The sequence below is a fragment of the Sinocyclocheilus grahami genome, unplaced genomic scaffold, assembly GCF_001515645.1.
Source record: "Sinocyclocheilus grahami isolate Dianchi unplaced genomic scaffold, SAMN03320097.WGS_v1.1 scaffold888.1, whole genome shotgun sequence".
Lineage (NCBI taxonomy): Eukaryota > Metazoa > Chordata > Actinopteri > Cypriniformes > Cyprinidae > Sinocyclocheilus > Sinocyclocheilus grahami.
Window position 1 is genome coordinate 310413 of NW_015506067.1, and position 19781 is coordinate 330193.

General features: G+C 40.0%; 2 protein-coding genes across 2 annotated transcripts; both read left to right on the top strand.

Moving 5' to 3' along the window:
- The first annotated feature begins 595 nt into the window (after positions 1 to 595).
- On the top strand, positions 596 to 19017 carry LOC107563737 (interferon-induced very large GTPase 1-like). Its single transcript, XM_016248679.1, has 3 exons — positions 596 to 684; positions 1893 to 2195; positions 18149 to 19017. The coding sequence occupies exon 3, from the start codon at positions 18224 to 18226 to the stop codon at positions 18980 to 18982; it is 759 nt and encodes a 252-aa protein (XP_016104165.1). The 5' UTR covers positions 596 to 684; positions 1893 to 2195; positions 18149 to 18223; the 3' UTR covers positions 18983 to 19017.
- cdc42ep1b (CDC42 effector protein (Rho GTPase binding) 1b) lies at positions 2970 to 11041 on the top strand. Its single transcript, XM_016248677.1, has 2 exons — positions 2970 to 3905; positions 10478 to 11041. The coding sequence occupies exons 1-2, from the start codon at positions 3449 to 3451 to the stop codon at positions 10945 to 10947; spliced, it is 927 nt and encodes a 308-aa protein (XP_016104163.1). The 5' UTR covers positions 2970 to 3448; the 3' UTR covers positions 10948 to 11041.
- Positions 19018 to 19781: the final 764 nt, after the last annotated feature.

Genomic DNA, 19781 nt, shown 5'->3' on the forward strand with positions numbered 1-19781 from the left:
TAATATATATATATATATATATATATATACTGTATATATCATTTATGGAACATGTTTTATTTATTTAATTTATTTAGAGAACATTATTAGAGAACGGATAACTTTACTGGAAGAATGCTCGTTCTCAACTTTGAGAGAACCTTGCCAGAACGTTAGCCAAAGTTTTTAGAACATTCCTTGTTAGCTGGGATGCACAAACCTCCTCACTGTAAACACGTTCTGCCTACAGCATCTCTCCCTCAGCACAGACAACACCTCTTCTTTCACCTCCTCGCAGTCGAGCCACTGATCCTCTGTGTTTGGGAGCTTCAGGTTTAATGTCCCTGAAGGTCAAGGAGTCACAGGGAATCACGGGTGATCTGGGATATGGAACAGAAATGATCCATGTGGAATTCATCCTGGACCTTTAGAGAGTGAATCTCCTGGAATTACATTCAACCACGTATGTTAACATTTCAAGTTAGATCACTTTTAGATCACGTTCACAAGCCTACTGTAAAATATTTGTATTATTTTTTATACTGACCAAAAATCAACTCTGTTTTTTCCAGATGTAGGCGCGTGTCTGTGATTCTAATGAGTCCGCCCGTGCGCATGCGCTGTTCTGCGCGCTGAGCCGAGGCGCGTCTGGTCTGGAGTTTATTCATCAACGCACTAAAACGTTGGTATTATTCGGGGTTTAAGGTAAGTTTAAATGTTTATAACGTCCAAGAAATTTGTGTGGACAAATTATCAGACGGTTTAGAGACAAATGTGGAAGTTTCGTTATTTTATTCGGTTATTGTAAACAAACTAAAGGTTTGACGCTAAACTGAAGACTGAAGGAACGGTTATAAATAAACTGACACGTTATTCTGACATGGCTCATTCATAAGTGTGTTATTCGAATGAGATTTGAGGGATAAATTAACTTAATTATTACAAATATTCTAATAGGCTAAGTTCTAATAGGCTTCAGTTCGTTTTCTTTCTTTAGATTTTGGCGTGAAATGTGAACACAGTTTAATCAAACCATTTGAAGGTCTTCTGTCAAGCATACAAAAATAAATAAAAAAATAATATTACGAATAAAAAACGATGATACTAGGATGTTGTCAGACGGTTGCTGAGGTGTCTCTATGATTCTCTATTGGATCTGCTCTGACATTCAATATATCATTGTCATGTTTTAACCAGCTTTTGAAATAAAAGATTACTGCAAATTAAAACTTTTTCTTTTTTTTTGTATTTGTAAATATTTCTTATTTTGTATTTATGAAACAGATTGCTAAAAATTTACTTAAAATATTATTAATGTTGATGCCAAGATGTTGCTATGCAATGAAAAATCATGATAAAAAGTACAATGCATGAAGAAGAATGCATGGCCTGTGAGTGAATGAGAGAGCGGCATGAGCTAAACACACACAGAATGTTTCCATTACTTCCCACTCACTTCTTCAGTCTGTCTGATGGACTTGGTGTGATTAAAGGTGTAATTAAACTCCAGCAATAACAGTCTGGATGGAGACATGTGGTTGAACTGTGTTAAACTGTGTAAATGAGTCTGTGAGGAGATACTTTATTCTGTATTTTCATGAAGATTATGCATGTTTTCCCCCAGAATAATTCACATTATTATAATATCTCTGAATATTTAATTTATTTTATTTTGTTCTTATTGTAATATAGGAATTGAATATTGGATTTTTTTTTTTTAAATATTAAAAAAAAATAATATTATTTAAGTTTTGACTATAATAGATACTATACACCATATATATATATATATATATATATATATATATATATATATATATATACACACACACATACACATACATACACTGTATATGTATAAAGATGTCATGGTATTACTTCAGTCGTCTGGTGATTGACTCTCTCTTTCTCAGGACGCACGTCATGGTGTGAAAAGAAAATACTGACTGATGGGCAGCTAAACGGATTGAGACGGTCCGTCGAGAGAAAGAATAAGAGAAGATAGTGAGAGAGAGAGAGCGAGGACGAATAATCCAGCTAATCCTGGCCAATCCCAGCCGTTCAGACTCCTCTGGAGCCACAGACAAAACACGGCGGATCACACACACATCTGATGTGCTTTAGACAGGCTGTTTTGGGGATCCTGGGATGCCAAAGGCCTGCGGTGGTATTCGTAAACACTAAAACAACAGATTAGAGTGACCGTTGGATGCCAGGTGTGTTAGGACAGAGCTGAAGGAAAAGGACAATGCTGAATGTCATTCATCTAACAAAGCGTCAAGTTTCTGGAGAAGCAGCATTCAACTTTGGTGTGGACAAGAACTCAGATGCGGTTTTAAAGGAGATATAAAAGATGAGATGTGTGAAACGGATGTTTAGAAGAAGTTCTGCATCATGTAAATCTGAATAAGTCTCTGATAACAGTTAACAGTGGGATTCAGCGATTCTTTTAAAAGGATGGTGACATGTAGATATTTTTTGAAGACATTTTGTGTAAGAAACATATTTTTTCTACTATCAGAGAGAGTGCAGGGTTTCTGTGTTCACTAGAAGGTGTTTAAATTCTTTGTAAATCCTATTAGGCTTCTTTAACAGGTTATTTTTAAACTCCGGCTCGGGATGGGCAGCAGCTCACAAACCGATGGAGCTCATATATTACAGGCGTGTGAACATTTAAAAACACGTGTGCATTTGTAGCACGTATTTAGATTTGATGGCGTTCATATCTTTCACCTTAGAGTTTGTCATAACGACACTCTTTAAAACAGTCTTCTTCAGTGATATTTTTGCAGGATATTATAATCAAAATGAGAGTTTTTGTGTTTTTGCTGCTCATCCTAAAGTTTGAATCTGATCAGATCACAGAACACCACTTAATAGCTTATTAGCAATTAGTTAAAACTGCCGTTTTGTTTTATTAATGCCTTTATATTTACATTTATACTTGTTTTCCCAAGTTTTTTTAAAAAATAATTTTTCTCTCTCTGGATCTAGTCAAATAATTATTTGAAGTTAATTTAGCATTTATTTAGCTGCATTTATCTGGGTGTTTGATTGCTTTGTTAAGCATTAAGCTTTTTTAGTATTTTTCAGACACATCTTTCCACAATTTTTTTCTTTCTCTAGGTATCTTCAAATGATTATCTGACATTAATTGAACATTTATTTAAGTGGATTCATCTGGTAGATTTTTTTCATCTGGTAGACATTTGTTTCTCTCTCTGGATCTGTTTTAAGGATTATTTGACATTTATTATGCTTCATTTATCTGGGTATTTAATCGCTTCATTACACTAGCATTTTTAAAGCATTTTCTGACACCTCAATTTTTCCATCAGTGACATATTTGGGATTGACTCAGTTTACTATTTATTCTATTGGCATCTGTTTACATTTGAGGAGCACTTGATATTTTGGGACAGACCTTTTGGATTTGGTTTTAAGGATCATTTAAATCATATTTCTCGTCATGAGTCTAGGAAAGCTGCCGGCGATCAAAGGCCTGGTATCCTCGTCTCACGGCAAACGACGGTTTAAGAGTGACCTGTCGGTGGACATGATCAGTCCGCCACTCGGCGACTTCCGCCACACGATGCACGTAGGCCGCGGTGGGGACGTCTTCGGTGACACTTCATTTCTGAGCAACTACGGCGGATCAAGTAACAGCGATGGCCTACGGTACCCGGATTCACCCTCCGGCTCCAAACCGACACGTTTTTTGTCGAGAACGCTACAGCACGTACGAAAGACTCCTCTGCCCCGGTTGAGAGGAGGGTCACGTGACTTCTCGTCCCCTTTGCCGCCCATCTCGCCCATCATGAAAAATGCCATCTCTCTGCCTCAGCTCAACATGAGCAACGACGTCCTGATGAGGGCGCTGCTGCCCACCTCCACCATCTCACCGGACGAACCGCTCTGCTCCTACGGTACCAACACAGACACCAAACACATTTTATTTATATTTAGGGCTATCACGAACAATTATTTTGGTAATCGAGTAATCAGTCGATTATTCTGACAATTTACCGAGTAATCGGATTAGAATTAATTATTGAGGTAATAAAAATAGAACTAAGCAAAGCAATACACTTTAAAATGACTTAAAATACATATATAATAGAATTGAGGTAATAATCTAAAATCAAAAGCAAGTATGGTTTTACTGAACAAAAGTGTGAAAATATATAATGTTTTAAACAATAGAACTAACATACATTATGCATTATATCAAAGGCCTGCAGACGGCGCCAACGGCTTGACAATTGTTTTTACACTTTACAACGTGATCTAATCCTTCTTTAAAGGGGTCATATGATGCGATTTCATTTTTTCTTTTCTCTTTGGAGTGTTACAAGCTCTTGGTGCATAAAGAAGATCTGTAAATTTGCAAAGACTAAAGTCTCAAATCCAAAGAGATATTCTTTATAAAAGTTAAGAGTCAGCCACGCCCCCCTAAAACGACGCGTTCGAACATGCCCCCACATGTCTACCTCACTATGTGGGAAGATTTGCATAACGCCGCCCAAATGTTCACGCAAAGAAAGGAGGCGTAACTTTTATTCTCGCAGTAGTATTGTTGTCGCCGCCACCATGTCCTGAAGACGCTGTGTGCTTCGTTGTGAAAGCGAAACTACTTTGTTTGGCCTTCCAAAAGAGGATGATATCCGCTTCGTCATGCCTAGAGCTGATCCGTGCTGGTCGCTGAGGAAATACATCAACTTAGTGCTGTGGATCGCCGGATCGGCTTTCACCGTTTTCACCGCTCCTTCGCCGGAACCGCCGTTCTCGCCCCGCCGCCTCAGCTCACTCTTGCCCGACTTCAGCTCACGCTAACCTAAACAATATTTAATTCAAATGTCCACTTAATCTTTAATATTTGACCATTTATTTAGAATTGCTACAGCCACTGTCATTTCTTGAATATGTGGACATCAAAACGTGTAAACTCAGAGTGAGGGTTTGAGCTTTTATTTTGAAATCACAAATAAATAGTTATGGCCAAAGTATACTTCGTTTTTGTACGCGTATGCTAGTGTATACATACAGTCGAATGCGTAGCCATCAAAGTAGGCTATACTTAGTAGTTAGCATATTTAGAAAGATGATGTATTCTCCTGTATTGGCGTAGGTTTATATGATTTACCTTACAAATCTGATGAAATGGCGCACACTGCGTCCCCAGATGAACGTTATAATAAACCCAAACTCACAGCAATATGCAGAGATGGCGTTTGAGACACTCCACACATGTAAATGATAACTCTTTGTTTGGAGCAGAATTTACTGTGAACAGAGCTGCTCTGACACGCACATACGTAACCTACCCACATGTAAATACCGTATTGGCCCGAATATAAGACGACCCTGATTATAAGATGACCCCCCTTTTTCCAGATGTACCTATTGGAAAAAGTCTTTTTAAAAACCAAATCTTTTTTTTTCTCAGTAAAACACAGTTTGTCTTCAATTATTTTCATATTGCATATTTTTCCTATTTTAATTTTTGTTTTGAAAGTATGGTAAAAACTGGTCAAATGTACCAACAATCACATTTAAAAAAATACGCTTTTTGATATACCATTAAAAAAACAAAAAAAAAACAGGTAGCCCATCTGAATTAGTACATTTAGGCTATCCATCTAATAGTAGCCTACCAAAATCTTATTAACAGTAGAAGTTAAATCTTACTGTAGTCTTCAAATCTGGGTACTGTGTTACGTTTTAAAATCACAAAGGGAGTTTGGTCCCATCAGGCTAACGTGACAGTCACTACTCATGCAGCTGTAAGTTTTCTTTTTCTTTTGTTTTTACTCGCGGTCTTTACAACACGCGTTACATTACGTATTTCATGGCACCCTCGTTTTATGCGTATTTGGCGCCACCTATTGTTGTGGGTGTATGATTGACATGTCAAAGTCTAGACTCTAGACCCTGAATATAAGACGACCGTGTTTTTTCAGATGTATTTCCAAGAAAAAAACATTGTCTTATATTCGGGTCAATACGGTAATTAATGCGTATTAAACCTGCATATATTTATTTAATTGAATTGTAGTTTGTGAATTAACAGTGATATTATGCTTTATTATGATTTTTAAATGGGTTTAATATATCATGCGGCCTTGGAAATGGTCTAATAATGTGTTCATGGATTCTCGTCCGTGGAATGCTCCACTTCCGGGATTTTGCCGGCTACTCGACATGGGCAAAATGCAATCGAGGATTTTTTTTGTAATCGAGTACTCGAATTGAATCAAGGAATCGTGACAGACATAATTATCATTATGCTCATATCATTATATCATTGTTATCATTATATTTATCAATACAGTTGTTGCTATAGTTATTGCTGTAGATATTCTTATAATTAGCGTTATAGGTATTTTATTAGTTTTCATAATAGTTATCGTTATATTTATTGTTATAGCTATTATTATAATTTTGTTATCGTTATTACTAGTTATCATTCTATTTATTGTTATAGTTGTCTTTGTAATTATCTTTATAGTTATTGTTTTTAGGTATTGTTATCATTTTTGGTGTAGTTATCACTAGTTATCTTAATAATTATTGCTTTAGTTATATGTATAAAGTTATCACTATAGTTATCGTTATAGTTGTAATTATTATCATTAAAGTTAAATGTATAATTATTGTCATCACTATAGATATCATTATAGTTATTGTTATAATTATCATTATAGTTATCTGTATAATTATTTTTTATAGTTATCACTATAGTTTATTTTATTTCTTTCGAAATCTATGAGAAAAGCAAGTCCACACTACAACTATAATGATAACAACACAGAGGAACAATACTGCTGGAATCACTTTCAGAGCATTTTTTTCCAGCCGATGAATGAAAACGCATTAGCATACAATATGAATCCATCCTGCTATAAGGAGCACAAGTGTTTAAAGAAACATACATCAAAACGGCAACATACTTTTAAAATAAATGGAACGTTATAATCAGCTGATGTGAATGCTAATATAGTTATCATTATAGATATTGTTATACAGTAGTTAGTGTTATTGTTATAGTTGTCACTATAGTAAAAGTGTTGATTGTGTCACAGTTTTAGCCATGGTTTTGGGTGTTTTCGCCACCAAAACAACTAAAATTACATATTTGGTTCCGCACCAAACGCGAGAAATGATCAGATCCATTGCTGCATTAATAGTGTAAACACTCAATACACTTGTCCGTAGGTAAATATGTTTATACCTCTTTCTAATTAATCTGATTGGTTTATAGTTTAAGATTCAAGATTCAAAGTGTTTTATTGTCATGTGCACAGTGAGGAAAACAGGTTTCCCTGTACAATGAAATTCTTTCTTTGCTATCCACAGTGAATGCCAAGACAAGTGCAAAAACTATGTAAAAATAAAATTAAATCACACACACACACACAAATATATACACACACAAACATAATAAAAAATAAAATAAAACGATGCCGCAGAAGTAGAAATATAAACTATGTAGATATAGAAGTATAGACTATAAAACTGTTGTTGATCTGCTGCACTATGTAATCTTAAATTGAGCTATTTTTAACTTGACACAGTATTTTAAAAAATTCTGACTTGAAAATGAGACGCTGAGAAAACAGTGATACGATCTGTAATGACCAAAGACACAGACAGACTAAATGACCTTTATCGGTTTGAGTGCAAACCAAGCGGCAACCTCTTGCTCTCTCTAGTGAAGCCAACACGGAAGTGACTTAAACTGTAATTCGTCAACTGGCCGCTAGAGGCTGGCTGCAAAAGGGATAGACTGGCTGCATAGACTGCCCATGTTAAAATGCCCAACTTTACAGCAGAAAAAACAACGTTTATTCGTGTGCACTCAGAATAACAACGAAACGTTGCGCTTTTATAAAATAATTAAAGCAAACAGGATGCCCTTTCTGCCGTCTTGGTCTGTGAACTTGAACGCGTCACTTCGAAACTCCGTGTATTTTTTCCTTATTACAGACATGAAAAATATATCTATAGTGTCACGAATCCGGTTCATGAACTTTCCAATTCATTGACTCTCGCACTACACACTGTTGCACATCACCCCGGACTACATTTCCCATCATGCATTGCACTGATTGCACTCAGCACGAATTGCACACACCTGTTTACACTGATTAAACAACGTTTATTCGTGTGCACTCAGAATAACAACGAAACGTTGCGCTTTTATAAAATAATTAAAGCAAACAGGATGCCCTTTCTGCCGTCTTGGTCTGTGAACTTGAGCGCGTCACTTCGAAACTCCGTGTATTCTTGCCTTATTACAGACATGAAAAATATATCTATAGTGTCACGAATCCGGTTCATGAACTTTCCAATTCATTGACTCTCGCACTACACACTGTTGCACATCACCCCGGACTACATTTCCCATCATGCATTGCACTGATTGCACTCAGCACGAATTGCACACACCTGTTTACACTGATTGCACCCAGCTGTTTCATATCACTCCCTCACTATTTAACACTCACTCTGATCCCTTCCCTCTGCCGAGTATTGTTTCAGCGTTTATCACTCTCCTAGAGATAGCTACCTTACGGAGCCCTAGCCCTAGCCCTAGCCCTAGCCCTAGCCCTAGCCCTAGCCCTAGCCCTAGCCCTAGCCCTAGCCCTAGCCTAGCTGTTTTCCCGGTTTCTGATCTTCGCCTGGTTTCCTGGATTTCTCCCTTAGTCTTGCCCCTTCTGACTCTGTCTGCCCATCGTCGACCCACGCTAGCCCTAGGACTGTTCTTGTGTCTTGCCCACCATATACCTGTCTGCCTCTGTTTAACCCTGCCTGCTTCATGACCACGTCTCTGTCTTCTCCACAATAAAGCCTTGCAGATGGATCCGCACGTCTCACGTCTCGTCAGTTCTGTAACATATAGAGAGTGAAGCTTTTAAATTAACCAGTTCAAATATAAAACAAATATTCTCAGATTATGTAATCCGTATGGAACATGCATACATTCTGCGGAGATGACGAGTCAGTGTCGCCGATTTCATCTCTTAAACCGAAAACAGAAAGCACTAGTGTAACAATAAATTATTAAAATGTTAATGCAGTGTACTTGCTGTTTTTCCCTAACACATTTATAATTATTATATTTGCCGGTGCGCTGTGGCAATCCTTTTTGTGCGTGCACTTGAGCACTTATTAGGTTATGTAGGCAAATTGTCAGCCTCTTATATGTATGCTTTCTCGTAAACAATTAGTCAATATGCATTAGGGCTGCCCTCGACTAAAGATTTTTCTGGTCGACTACTACTAGTATTTAAGCATTAGTCGCACTTTTACATTTTTATTTTAAAACCTTTATGTTATAATATGGCAACATAATATTGCGTTCTACAATATTTCTATGAATAAATCTCTGACAGACACAATCAGCCAATCACTGTGTGCATAGTTAGTAAGCATGCTGACATCATCCATAGCAACAAGGTCAAGCCCGCCCTTACTTTTAGCTTAAGACTTCTGTCTATTCCTTAGTAAAAGTTTGTCTCAGCAGCTTTGTGGATAGGTTTTAAGAAAAAAAACTCTTAGCTAAAAACTTTTACTGCTATTTAGGAGAACTCTTAGTGGTAAGATACAATGTTTTGGGAATACGGGCCCAGGTTTACAGCCTGGTTTAAAAAAATGATTTTGGTCTATATAGCTAATTTTGCCCTTCATGACAACTGTGAGGGGGGTGAATGTTTTTATAACTCATCCGTTTAAATTATATTAAGCCTTAAAGTTCTGCATAATTAAGGGTGTGGCCACTTGAGTGACAGGTGGATTGCCGCTGCTGTCACCGGCGTCGAGCTAGTTGGGCGTGGTTTCAGCAACCAGCTCCCGCCTCTTTGCCCATTTTCGATTATCCAGGAGTGACGCGCGGCCAAGATGGCGACAGCCGGTTCTGCCTACTTTAGGCTTCAAAAACGCTCTTCGGAAACCTATGGGTGACGTCACGGACACTACGTCCATGTTTTTATACAGTTGGTACAAACACCTGCACAAACACACACACACACCCCTGCAGAAAATGAGGGAGGCACAGAAGAAAAGTGCTGAGATGTTTTCAGTGGTGTGTGTGTTTAATGTCTCTGGAATTCTGGAATTTCCCTTATTCTGAGAAACCCCAAACCAGCTCTGAAAGACTGACATAAAGATAACTAAATATAACACACACACACACACACACACACACACACGCACGCTGCACATAGGTCTCATCCTGCCACCTACTGGACAGTGACCACAATACAGGAGTTATTCTAATGTACTGTAAGTACAGCAGATACATGTGAAAAAGTGTCATAGATTATGTGACTTTGATAGCCAGTTGTTTATCAGGTTTTGCTCATGTTGCTCCCTGTTATTAAAACAGACACAAAACAAACATGCAGACATTATATTTCATTTACATTTATGCATTTGGCAGGCACTATTATCCATAGTGACTTCAGAAACATATTATTTTTCCTCTCTTCTCCTGCAGGTCTTAATTCTGATTTCGTTACACTGCCTCATTTATCCCGACTCGACCAAAGCTTTGCAGAAACGTCTGAATTGCTCAGTGGAGACAGTCGACGGAGTTCCTTACTGGAGAACAGCGAGGTCTCGATGATGCGATCTGATTCACTCTCATCCTTCACGGTGGACCTTGGCCCCTCCCTCATGAGCGAGGTTCTGGGGATGATTGACAGCTCCTGCTGCCTCATTAAGAGCCATCAAGATCAGGAGATTGAGGAAGAAGAGCAGCAGAGCTCTGTGTTTGAGACGGATCATAAATGTCAGACAATAGATGCTTCAGTCAGGTGTCCGATTGGACCACACGTCACTATCGAGCCCAGGAGGTTCCAGCAGGCTGCTAGCATGCTAGGACGTCAATTTGGAGGAGGAAGACCTGAAGAGGAGCGTCAGAGACCTTCATCTTTTAGACACCAGGACACCGTACAGCTTCACTGAGAGTCAAATCAAAGTATGAACATCAGAAATTACACACAAGAATCAGAATGAGATTTATTGCCATGCTGTTCATGATGGTGAGTGGGGGGAGTGCAGGGGGGTTCCTACTGAAGTCCACGATAATCTCCACAGTTTTGAGCGTGTTCAGCTCCAGGTTGTTGTGACTGTACCAGACAGCCAGCTGCTCAACCTCCTGTCTGTAAGCAGACTCGCCACCGTCCTGAATGAGGCCGATGACTGTGGGGTCATCTGCATACATCAGGCACTTGACAGAGGGGTCTTTAGAGCTGCAGTCATTGGTGTACAGGGAGAAGTGCAATGGGGAGAGGACACAACCCTGGGGGGTGCCAATGCTGATCGTATAGCTGCTGGATGAGAATTTCCCCAGTTTTACTAGCTGCTGCCTGTGTGTCAGGAAGCTGGTGATCCACTGACAGACGGAGGTGGGCACGGAGAGATGAGTTAGTTTGGGCAGGAGGAGGTTTGGGATGATAGTGTTAAAAGCCAAGCTGAAGTCCACAAATAGGATCCTCACATAAGTCCCTGGTCTGTCTAGATGCTGCAGAACATAATGCAGTCCCATGTTGACTGCATCGTCCACAGACCTGTTTGCTCTGTAGGCAAACTGAAGAGGCTCCAGCAAGGGTCCAGTAATGTCCTTCAGGTGTGCCAGCACCAGTTTTTCAAATGCCTTCATGGCCACAGATGTTAGAACCACAGGTCTGTAGTCATTAAGTTCTGTAATTTTGGGTGTCTTAGGGACGGGGATGATGGTGGAACGTTTGAAGCAGGAAGGGACTTTGCACAGCTCCAGTGATCTGTTGAAGATCTGTGAGAAGATGGGGGCCAGCTGGTCAGCACAGGTTTTCAGACAGGCTAGTGTGACACCATCTGGGCCTGGTGCTTTTCTTCTCTTGTTCTTTCTGAAGACCTGACACATATCATCTTCACTGATCTGAAGTGCAGGAGTGGGGGAGAGGGGGGTTGCTGGAGGTGTTAATGGTGTTTTTTCAAACCTGCAATAAAACTCATTCAGATCGTCTGCCAGTTGTTGATTCTGTAGTTGGTGATGTCTTTCAGACCTTTCCACACTGAAGCTGTGTCATTGGAAGAGAACTGGATCCTTAGATTTTCAGAATAATTCCTCTTTGCCACTCTGATATGGACAGTTATGATATTTAAAAGACAGTTTAGTTTTTAATACAAATTTTATTTTTAAGCCCAAATAAGTTTTGGAAATAAGAATCCAGGACCTGAAAGAGACCTGCTATACAGACAGTGCACAAACGGAGAGCCATCTGAAGTCTTTCTTTATAAATGTGACCCTGGAGCACAAAAGCAGTCTAAAATAGCATGGGTATATTTGTAGCAATAGTCAACAATACATTGTATGGGTCAAAATGATACATTTTTCTTTTATGCCAAAAATCATTAGGATATTAAGTAAAGGTGAACAAACATTCAGCTGTAAATGTCTTTGTTTGTCAATTAAACTTGGAATCAAGTATTCAATTAATCTGTCCTGTACATATTTTCAGAAGTACATTTATATTTTTATGTTGTTTATATGTGATTATGCATTTACAAAACCAAAAGGCAATGACCAGGATTTGTAGCGTCTTAATTAAACATCGATCTACAGTAGATCTGTCTGCTAAAGCCAGTGTGAAGATATTCATATTATTTTATATGATTTGTATTATTTTTGTATTATAACATTAATATTTTGTATACTAAAATAACAGATACATTTAATAGAATAATTTGTCCAGTTTTATGCTTAGAGCTGACAAAAATATGCATTTCTGAGTGAACATGTAATTTAATCACAAATAAAATGTTAATATATGCAGTGAATATATGTGGAATTAATATCAGAGTTTTCTATCTGTAGTAGAATTATGTATATAACTGTTAAAATAAAAGATATTTTCAGGAACATGCCATTGTATTTTACTTCTTAAAGAATAAAAGATCATGTTAAAAAACATCTCTTGAGAATGAAAAAAAAACATTTTACAAATAGTGAGAGACACAGATACAGTAGAATACAGGAGAAAGAAATTATAAAAAAAATATATATATATATTTGTTCGTACCTAGACATCATATTTGGCATGTACATTGAAATGTTTTTTGTAAGGTTTAGGCAGTCTACAGCAGTACAATAATAATAACATAAATAATAATAAAGGTGCAAGCAAGATAAAAAAAAACAGAAATGTAAAATAATAATTACAACAGATTCACAATGCAATGCAATACAATAAATATATAATAATAATAAAAAGTGTGCAGGTGCAAGGTTGAGGTGGAGACTTTGCATTGAGGTATGTAATATGACTTTAGGGGGAAGTCGTGGCCTAATGGTTAGAGAGTTGGACTCATAACCCAAAGGTTGTGAGTTTGAGTCTCGTACCGGCAGGGATTGTAGGTGGGGGGGAGTGAATGTACAGCGCTCTCTCCCACCTTCAATACCACGACTGAGGTGCCCTTGAGCAAGGCACCGAACCCCCAACTGCTCCCCGGGCGCCGCAGCATAAATGGCTGCGGCGCCCGGGGAACCCCCACTGCTCCGGGTGTGTGTTCATGGTTTGTGTGTGTTCACTGCTGTGTGTGTGCACTTTGGATGGGTAAATGCAGAGCACTAATTCCGAGTATGGGTCACCATACTTGGCCACATGTCACTTCACTTCACTTCACTAATGTAATGTAGTTGTGCAAAGTATGCAAGATGCAAAAAGACAATGTTTGCATAGTCTTTGATATGATATGATATATGAAGGGGGATAATAGTGCGATCTTAGAAACAGCTTTACAATTTATTAAGGGTTCTGGTGACCTGCTTTTGTTTGTATGCAGGCAGAAGAAGAATGGATGTGTGATCTGCTTTACCGAAGGCAGGGTGGGGGAGGGGTTTGTAACTGTTTTTGAGTGCTGTGTAGCAGTGATCAAGCGTCTGATCTGCTCGAGTAGGAAAAGTTATGTGTTGGTAGAATTTAGGGAGGAGTTTTTTCAGGTTTGCTCCGTTAAAGTTTCCAGTAACAATAAAAACAGTGTCCGGGTGTTTGTTCTCCAGACCATTTATAGTTTCACTACAAAATAGTTTCAGAATGCTGGCATGGCTGCCCCTCTTGCGCTTTTTCCTCTTTCGTCGGTGCGGGTGTAAACAAAGAGGTAGATGCTTGATGAAGAAGCTGCAGTCGCTCATATTCACGCACGAGTCCAAATTGAGTGCCGATCTAATGTCTAGAAGTGTTTGACGATGTTACATCATTGTTATACATGTTACATATCATTCTCCTTTAATTTGATTTGATTTATATGACAAATCAGCAACCCCCTCTGTTACTGGCAAAGCAAGTTTGGTTTTTGATTACCTCAGCTTGTTCCCTAAACCATGAGTTTCTGTAGTTATTAATAATTTCTGACAAATATGTAGCCATCTCGTCCTGTCCATACGCATCATTATTACAACACACTAGTGATGCTCGGATGGCAGTTATTTCCGTGGGCGCTGCAGATAATAAGCGGGTCGGGTAATAAAAAATGCATTCTGATTATTTGCGGGTGTGTAATATAAATCATTAATGATGCAAATGTTAACTACATTTTCTAAAATTTTAACGTTTTAAATAGGCTACAGAAATTGAATAAACTGTAAATTAACATATTAAAGTTATTTAACAAAGCATTATTTAGTCAAGAGCAGTGAGGGATTTTCTCTCTACTTTGTTGTTTGATTAACATTAATGACAGACGGCACAACTTTATTATGCTGCTGTAACAAGACCTATTTCACGGATCCAATACTGATACACATGTGTTTTCTTTTGCAACTGTTTACATTAACTTAAGACAAAACCAACAGTGCTTATGAGGATACTTGCCAGGATGACCCTTTTGAGGTCATTTTGTGTGTATCTGGCCACTTAAGCACAAAAAGCTTTGCAGTGCGCGCTTTGGATGTGACTGTGAGTGCACAGAAAAGCGCCTCTGGAGAGCTCGAGTACCGAATGGCTTAAAAAGTGTGAAAATAATACATTTATGTGACGATGCAAACAATGCATTAGGCAATTGACAATTCTGTCAACTGTACCGAAACGCAAGCTGAAGTATCACAGCATGTGGATAATTTATTTGAAGCTGCGGATTCGGGTGACGTTTTAGCTCATCTGCGCAACACTACAAAACAGTAACTATGGAACATTTTGTTGTCTAAAAGCATGCAAATGTTAAGCCTGCAAATGAATGTCAAATGTTAAGCCTGCAAGAAAGGGAAATGTTAGTTATGATTTATTGATTAAAATGATTAATTCCACAATTTTTTTCACACCGGGAACTCAACAAAATAGCCATCAAGTTCTGTTATCCACTTCCCCTCATCCCAGCTACCTTGGAACAACTCCACAGTGCCTCCATCTTCACCAAGTTGGACATTCGAAGCCTCATCCAGATACGTGAGGGAGATGAGAGGAAGACTGCTTTCATCACTCCATCAGGGCACTATGAGTACCTCGTTATGCCATATGGGTTGGTCAACGCTACCCTCTGTATTCCAGGATTTCATGAATGAGGTGCTCCAGGACTTCCTGAACCACTTTATGATTGTGTATATCGATGACATCTTGATATACTCCTGGAACCTGGCCGAACATCGCTGCCATGTTTCGGAGGTCCTCCAATGGCTCTGCGAGTACCATCTGTTCCTCAAAACAGAGAAATGCAGCTGCCATCAGAAATCCATCCACTTCCCAGGATACATTGTCAGCCAGGAAGGCCTCAGAATGGATGAGGGGAAGGTATCTGCAGCCACCACTTGGGCCCAGGCCCACCACTGTGAAAGAACTCCAGAGATTCCTTGGTTTCGCTATCTTCTACCACAAATGTATCCAGAACTACAGCACTCTAACAGCACCACTCACTTCTCTGTTAAAAGGCAGGCCCAAGTCTCTGTCCTGGAACTCAACAGCCGAGCAAGCCATGCAAGAACTGAAGAACGCCTTCACAACCACAACACTCCTCACTCATCCTAACCCAGAGAAACCTTTTGTTAATGAAGTCGACGGTTCCACCTAAGGAGTTGGTGAGGTCTTATCCCAGCAGCAGGAGAAGTCAAATAAACTTCTTCCATGTGCCTTCTTCTCCAAAAAGTTATCTTTACTGGCCATCAAGCTCACCCTGGAGGAATGGAGGCACTGGTTGGAGGGAGCCCATCATCCATTCATTGTTCTCACTGATCACAAGAACCTCTAATACCTCAGAGAAGCCAAGAGACTGAACCCCCGACTAGCTCGATGGGCTTTATTCTTCACATGCATCCAGCTCCACATTTCCTGCCATCCAGGATCCAAAAATACCAGAGTTGATGCCCTTTCATGTCTTCATACCCCTGACGATCAGTCCGAAAAGCCAGAGTCAATGCTTCCCTACTCTCTCCTCATAAAGCCCATCAAGTGGAGTATTGATGAACAGATCCTCGAAGCTTCCACCACTAACTCTGTTCTGCTGGGATGCCCGCTGAACTCCACCTATGTTCCCAGAGTTCACCGTTTGCCAGTCATAGAATCTGCACATTCCTCATTAGGCACTGGCCACCCAGGGACAACACAAACCCTCTCACTTAAAAACCGCTACTGGTGGCCTGGCATGACAAATGACATCCGTCGTTACATCCAAGTTTGCAAGCAGTGCGCTATCTCCAAAATTCCTCACCATCTACCACCTGGGATGCTCCTCCCGCTGCCTGTTCGTCAACGCCCATGGTCACACCTGGGAATGGACTTCACAGACCTCCCTGACTCGGATGGATACACCTGGATACTGGTAATTGTTGACTGGTTTTCAAAAGCCTGCAAGTTAATTCCACTCAAGTTTCTACCTACTGCCACAGAAACCGCAGAAGCCTTGTTCATTCTGGTATTCTGTAATTTTGGTATGGCTTAAGGTATAGTCTCTGATCATGGACCACAGTTAATTTCACGTGTGTGGAAGGCCTTTTTCTCCCTCCTAGGTTTGACCATAAGCCTTATATCTGGCTGCCATCCACAGTCCAATGGGCAGACAGAGAGGAAGGTTCAGGAGGTCAGCTGCTTCCTGATGACCTTTTTCCAGAACCACCAGGACCCCTGGAGCCAGTTTCTTGCCTGGTCCAAATATGCTCAAAACTTTCTCCAGCAATCAGCAACAGGACTCACCCCATTTCTATGCATACTGGGTTTCCAGCCACTACTATCTCCCTGGTCAAGTGAGCCTTCAGATGTACCATCAGTTAATCACTGGTTCCAGGAGAACGAGAGGGTGTGGGATGAGGCTCATCACCATCTGCAGCAGGCAGTGTGGCGGCATAAGGAACACGCTGATTCCCGGAGAAACATCACACCCATCTACCAGCCTGGACAACTAGTGTGGCTCTGAACCTGAGATATCCAGCTGTGCCTGCCCTGAAGCAAGCTTAGTCCCAAGTACATTGGTCCATTCCAGGTCGTAAAACAAGTCAACCCCGTCACTTATGAACTGAATATACTAACACACTACCATATTCACCCTACGTTCCATGTATCTCTCTTGAATCCTCACCATCCACCTGTTTCTGCCCCTTACACAGAGCCTGGTATCCATAGACTACATTGTCTTCATTGTGTTTATGTACCTAAGGGATGTCCAATCCTGCTCCTGGAGGGCCACTGTCCTGTAAAGTTTAGCTCCAACCCCTATTAAACACACCTGAACCAGCTAATCAAGGTCTTACTAGGCATACTAGAAACATCTAGGCATATGTTTTGAGGCAAATTGGAACTAAACTCTTCAGGACATTGGCCCTCCAGGATTGAGTTTGGATACCCCTGACTTACATGCTTACATGCAAGGATACTGTTTAATATAGCTAAGATGGGTTGAGGGTGAGTAAATTATGGGATAACTTTCATTTTTGTACTATTTTTGAACTATCCCATTTTGAACTATACCTTTAAATAAGGGCATTTTTTAATTTACATTTTTACATTTATTTAGCTTTCAGAAGAAGAAATTGGGAAATTGAAGAAAAATAGAAAGATGTTGATAATTTTACTTTTTTAAAGCTTTCTTTTAAATTACATATTACAATGTAGAATATATTGCAGTACTTTACCACAAATGTTCTGCAGCATGCCTTGCACATTTATAACAATAAATGACACTATGCCTTTTATTTTTACAGATAATTGCCAGAGAGCAAAGAACAGAAAGTGAGGGACCACATGAGCATTTACGTGTAGAAGATGAAAAGCTTGCAATGACAAAAACACTCCTTCACAGATTTCACCTTGACAAGCATGGATATAAATTGAGAGCTGCAGATTTTCTTCAGATAACTGAACATTCATTACAGTCCCATGTGTTTTGTGCTGAAGAAGAGCTGATTCAGACTTTCCTTCAAAAACTACTGATAATGGACTACAGAGCAAGATACATTAATGTTGAGACCAATGACGAAGGTCACAACCAACAAGGCAGCAGTGATTCGCCTATACAGGAAGCAGATTGTGATGATATATTTTTTGAATTAATGTCTAACAGAGAAAGAAGTAAATTTGACCCTGTGCACCCAATGGATGTTCAGATGGTTGTGTTTCATTGTGCTGATGGTTTCCTGAAGCAGCTAATGGTGACTAAACTGTCCCAGTGTCAGTACGCTCTGCCTTTGCTTGTTCCTGATCCATTCACACAACAGATTGAGTTTCCTCTCTGGACATTCAGACAAATCAACAAGAGCTGGAAGATGACAAACATCAACAATGAAACGATCAGTCAAACCCAGCCGATCTACAAGGCAGAAACTCCAATGGTGTTTTTCTTCAGGTTTGGCTCTGTGTCTTCATCCAAGTCTCAGCTGATGAATAGTTTGATCAATGAGAAACACAACACGTTCTTTCACAGGAACTGCCCAGGCAGCAGCAGCACCAGAGTCCTGATGGATGGAGTGGTGGAGATTGCCTGGTTCTGCCCCTCTGGGAAAAACGTGGATAAATTCAGTAACCTGTGCATTCTGTAATCTACATGGAGATGCAGGAGTCCATGAGAAACAGCTGCAGATCCTCACTGAAATGGGGATGCTCCTCCCGCTGCCTGTTCGTCAACGCCCATGGTCACACCTGGGAATGGACTTCACAGACCTCCCTGACTCGGATGGATACACCTGGATACTGGTAATTGTTGACTGGTTTTCAAAAGCCTGCAAGTTAATTCCACTCAAGTTTCTACCTACTGCCACAGAAACCGCAGAAGCCTTGTTCATTCTGGTATTCTGTAATTTTGGTATGGCTTAAGGTATAGTCTCTGATCATGGACCACAGTTAATTTCACGTGTGTGGAAGGCCTTTTTCTCCCTCCTAGGTTTGACCATAAGCCTTATATCTGGCTGCCATCCACAGTCCAATGGGCAGACAGAGAGGAAGGTTCAGGAGGTCAGCTGCTTCCTGATGACCTTTTTCCAGAACCACCAGGACCCCTGGAGCCAGTTTCTTGCCTGGTCCAAATATGCTCAAAACTTTCTCCAGCAATCAGCAACAGGACTCACCCCATTTCTAGGCATACTGGGTTTCCAGCCACTACTATCTCCCTGGTCAAGTGAGCCTTCAGATGTACCATCAGTTAATCACTGGTTCCAGGAGAACGAGAGGGTGTGGGATGAGGCTCATCACCATCTGCAGCAGGCAGTGTGGCGGCATAAGGAACACGCTGATTCCCGGAGAAACATCACACCCATCTACCAGCCTGGACAACTAGTGTGGCTCTGAACCTGAGATATCCAGCTGTGCCTGCCCTGAAGCAAGCTTAGTCCCAAGTACATT